This window comes from Helianthus annuus, chromosome 6 (assembly GCF_002127325.2).
Source record: "Helianthus annuus cultivar XRQ/B chromosome 6, HanXRQr2.0-SUNRISE, whole genome shotgun sequence".
NCBI classification, from domain to species: domain Eukaryota; kingdom Viridiplantae; phylum Streptophyta; class Magnoliopsida; order Asterales; family Asteraceae; genus Helianthus; species Helianthus annuus.
In genome coordinates, this window is record NC_035438.2 from 11,855,866 (window position 1) to 11,861,003 (window position 5,138).

Genomic DNA, 5,138 nt, shown 5'->3' on the forward strand with positions numbered 1-5,138 from the left:
TTTCTTTACCATGCTTTGACCTAAAATCTATCGATTTATACCATATTTAATGTTTAACATTATAACTCTAATACCCAAATAAATCATGAATAAGCTTCAAGTTAGGTGATTTTATTTTCAATTGACATAATATTTATGTGTATGTCGACCTCTTAGTCTGAAAACTGTTTATGATATGATATGATATGATATGATATGATATCATATGATATGATATGATATGATATGATATGATATGATATGATATGATATGATATGATATGATATGATATGATATGATATGATATGATATGATATGATATGATATGATATGATATGATATGATATGATATGATATGATATGATATGATATGATATGATAACGTAGGGCTGATCGATCAGGTATGGCGTCAGAGGTTGCTTTTGATGTGCTTGAGCAGATACTGATAGGATTGGATCATGTGAAAGATATAATCCGATGCAAGAGTGTGTGTAAGTCATGGCAATCTTTTATATCCAGTCCTCGCTTTGTTAAAGCTCACATGAAGAAGCAAGACCGCGGAGATAGAAGAATCTGTAGTGTTAATTACAAGGTTAAGAATGATGATTCTTTTAGCGGCAACAATATCTTTATTGTTGGTTCTTGTAATGGTCTAGTATGCGTCTCTCCTAGAGACGTTAAACTTGAAGTAACCAATCCTTGTACTAGAGAGACCAGGAAACTGCAAACGCCTCCATGTCGTCCGCCTGGTTTAAAGACCAGGTGCGGGGTAGAATGCATGGGTTTTGGTCATGATGCGTCTACATATGATTACAAGGTTATAGCAGGGTTTAGGAATAGCAAGCGAACGCTTTTTTATCTGTTAACATTGAAATCAAATATCTGGAAAGTTATCGGAGAGGTCAAGTATAAGACTCTTACTAATAGATCTGGCATCTTATGTGGCGGGGCACTTCACTGGATTATGCTAGGTAAAAAGAAGAAGAGAGTAATTATTTCTCTGGATTTATCTACCGACGAGTTTAAAGAAATCCCCCTACCCATGGAAGCGCATAGGTTTTACAATCATAGACTATGTGTTATAGAAGGATGTCTATGCTTATATATAGACTCTTTCGCTCCGTCTAGCAAGAAATGGGTAATGAAAAACAACAAATGGGAACTATATAATAATAACAAGAGCGAGTATGCTTTTGACTTTTGTATACTGCTTGCGCCATAGTTGGGTGGTGGATTCACAAAAGAGGACTCGTAATTTCTACACTCATCCTCTTTCTATGCTTGTGCCCCGCAATTGGGATCATATTAGTGATAATATATACGTCAAGAGTCTCGTGTCTCCCCATCCCTAGGGGTGTAAACAAGCCCAAATGCTCGAGAGTTACTCGTGATCGGCTCGGTTAAAAGCTCGAACGAGCCGAGCCTTAACGAGCCCGAGCTCGAGCCTGAAATAAAGCTCGTTTTGTTATCGAGCCTAAAATACAAAGCTTGTTTAGGCTCGCGTGTTGGTTCAGTTCTGTTTGTGCAGAAGGAAAACAATATAAATCATACCTGTCAGAGCAGATGGTGCAGAGGAGAATCCAGTAATGGAGTTCGACATGCTTGTCATCTTGATCTGGTTCCTCCTTAGGGTACTGACTGATGATGGGGACTTAGAGAACCGAAAAGGGTATCGGTTAGGAGAGGAGGTTTCGTGATGATGTTATGGCTTATGGGGTGTGAATTGTGAAACTGAGTAACCCTTAAACCTCCACATAACTCTCCTTATATAAGCACCCAGGAGGAAACCTAATTAGTTACTAAGGGTAATATGGTCCATCAACAATTACCAACTAATTAAATAATAGGTTCTAATATATTTTGATCTCTATAATGTAAATGATTAAGATGGCTATAGATTAAATATTAATACTTAATATATTTAATCTTACATTCTCCCACTTAGCCGAGTAATCATTTACTATGAGTATTAGCTAAGCCTGATCAGGAGTTAACACTCATTTTAGCCTTAAACAAGTACTATAGCAGAGAAATACAGCCGTTGAATCATTATGCGACTCAGGACCCCCATTAATCATACTATAGCCTTAATTTAAAACCTAATCATCATGATCAAAATACACGTAAGCCCTTTGTTTGATTTGTAACTTTTATTTGTCTATATGCCATTATACCGGTTGAACATATTCTAACAGACATACAAAATCAAACTTGAGGAAAATTAACTAATACTTAGTCATTCATAGTACGATATGCAATTTCGCATGACTATTAATTAATACCCGTCTATGAGCTCTCTTAATAAGACTTATGGGTAATAGCCCTTCAGTTATAGGATCCTTAAGCATATCATGAATGTATTCGATACAAAACTTAGTTTCCTCAATTCGTTCATAAACGAATAATTAATTGCGTATCGAAACTTAATGCAGCACCTCTTGAACTGTTACTGTTCAAGGAGTTATGGTAGCTGACTTTATCACACTAATTCTTCAAAACATTATATGGAGTTAATAAACTTATGAGTCCACTGATTAAATTTCCAACAACATTTAGTGACCACGTTATGTCGTTATAACTTAGGTTGTTAATATCAGTGCATTATGACTCCTCCATGAAATAGGTTTTGTCTGCTGACATAAAGATATACCCGAAACTGCATTTTATAATCTTTGAATATCTCAAAGTTAGAGTAATAAACCGTTTTTAATTCTCACTTCTTCTTTAAATTGCAGTCTCTCGTTTCTTTTAAAGATATTGTAATATTCCATTAGATGCTACACATTAATCTAGACATATCTAGTGTGTTGCAATATGAGTAATATCTAAACGAGTATAGATTTAAACTTACATAAGGCTTCTAATTAATGAAGCATAAATAAATAATCTCATTTATCCTATTATCCTCTAAAGGAGAGCAATATTGATTGTTACATATGTAAGGACCCATTTAATGTTAAACTTATGGAACGAAACTAATATCCCATTTGGTCTATCTCAGTATGTTATGATATCAATCACGTAAGAGATATCTCTGAGTTTTATTATATCAAAGTTTGTGTTAACAATGCTTTGACTTATGTAACATATGCTTGTCAAAGAATGTCATCTATATAGACAAGTTTATTTTGGTTGCTCCCACTCATCTTGAGGTAGGTACATTAATCCACTTGATTCTTGATGAAAATAATTACGTTAGCTTTTCATCACATTATGATGTTTGCATTAACCCATACATGGATATTATTGGCTTACAAACAAAGTGTTCTATAACCTTCAGTTTGAAACTTTAGGTTGTTATCTAATGAACATGTAAATGTGTCAGCCATTTATTAGGGAAAATCGTTTTAATGTTCATCTAATGTAGCTTAAAACTATTATAAGCTACTAGAACAGTGATGATCCTCAAAGAAATCTTTTGTTAGATATGCAATAAAGATTCTTTAATAATTTATCTCTTCCTGAGTACAACCTTTGACAATCAATCATGCTTTTGAGTGTCTTAACGCTTATATTAGGATTTGGTTTAGTCATGAACATTCTTAGGTAACTTAATCAAATCCCAAACGTTATAAGAACACACAAAGTCAGTTTCACTATAAAACTGTTATATTCCATTCAAATGATTGATTTACACTAATGGCTTAATTTGAAGAGATAGGATCAGTAAACATTTCCAAAATCCATTTCAACTTCAATTAGGGAGGTTATGTAATCATCAAAGTTAGTAGGCTTTTAAACCTAGATGACCTCCTGAGTTGATTATTGGGTTCATTAGAAGTTTCAATTTTATGGATTAGCTCTTGGTTAGGTTGCTATCATTTTCATTCTAAGTTTGTAAGGGTTGGTGCAGTATGATATACAAGAGGTGTAATCGGAGTTAAATTCGGAGTGAAATTTAATGACACTCTTCCCCCCGCCTCTTGTATTCCTTGCAAATCATGATAAGGACTTTGACTGCTCCCATTAACCTTAGAAATCTTTAGGAACTCAGCATGCTTAGGGTCAATACTTAACGACCAACAAATTCTAATAGAGAAAACAAATTAATGACATTAGTCGTTGTAGTTTCTCTTGTTGAGGATTATGTTAGTTTAGGTAAGAAATCTAAGTGTGCCCACAATTAAGAAACAATGAAACTTTTGTAAGAGTAGCATTAGATTTGAGGAGACAAGTATTGATGATAGAACAGTGTCATGATGGAGCGGTGTCTTGTACAAGAGGTGCAAACTTATAAGGTAATGTAAAATTTTCACTCCCCACCTCTTGCAACTATTGCAAGTTATTATTAAGACACTTAATGCTCCCACTGATCTTTAATATCTCTAAAATGCTACAAGAAAAGTTTCAATGAGCTACGTGACGCGGGAACCTATCACATATACGTTAGACTTTATTTGATTTCTTTAATGTCCAGATATCATAAGAAACTTTAGGAACATATTTAATAGAAATCTTATAAAGTATATGTATGAATAAATTTCTTCTAAGACCGTGGGCCATATGTGACAAAATTTAGATACAAGTTGATAGTCTGTTAAATGATAAATGAATTATGTCTGAATATTCCATTTGGAATAAGTTCCACAAATGTCAATGAATGACTTATGATGGACCCATGCTTATTCCCTAAGCCAAGTCATATTTTAGGGCTTTAACGTCATGATTTAAAATCACTTAAAATGAGATTAGATGAATAATCATCCTCATTAACCATGTCATGATTTCTCATGAATTTTGGTTCTAATGGGTGAAATTTATAAGTCTCATTTTCCTTTTGTCAAATTCTCATTTGCATAATGACAAAAGTTGTGAAAAAAAAAAAATAAGGAATCATCTAGTTTCATCTTAGTAATGTTTCTATCCAGATATTTAGAACAAATAAGAGGAGAGTTTAAGATAAGTGTGACTTTATGATGACCATGCAAACCTCATAACCTTCATAACATTGCTTAATCATGATACTATATTCTGATTAATCAGAATATATAAGTTATCGAAAAGCGTTGTTGGAAGACTGTTCATTATGGTTCTTATAGTCTTAGCATTTAATTTTGTCACTAACTCTCATGTTAGTTATTTGTCGAGTTCTGGTAAGGAAACGTATGGAACTAGAGTCAACTAATCATGTGTTAATTGGAATATTAAAATTATCAGA

At 33.6% G+C, this 5,138-nt stretch overlaps 1 protein-coding gene across 1 annotated transcript; it reads left to right on the plus strand.

The window, feature by feature from the left end:
• Window positions 1–383: 383 nt before the first annotated feature.
• On the plus strand, window positions 384–1,202 carry LOC110920425 (F-box/kelch-repeat protein At3g06240). Its single transcript, XM_022164638.1, has one exon. It carries the CDS (start codon window positions 384–386, stop codon window positions 1,200–1,202), a length of 819 nt encoding a protein of 272 aa, XP_022020330.1.
• Window positions 1,203–5,138: the final 3,936 nt, after the last annotated feature.

Bases quoted from the DNA above. Each gene is read 5' to 3' on its own strand.
- LOC110920425 (XM_022164638.1), top strand. From the start codon at position 384: ATGGCGTCAGAGGTTGCTTTTGATGTGCTTGAGCAGATACTGATAGGA.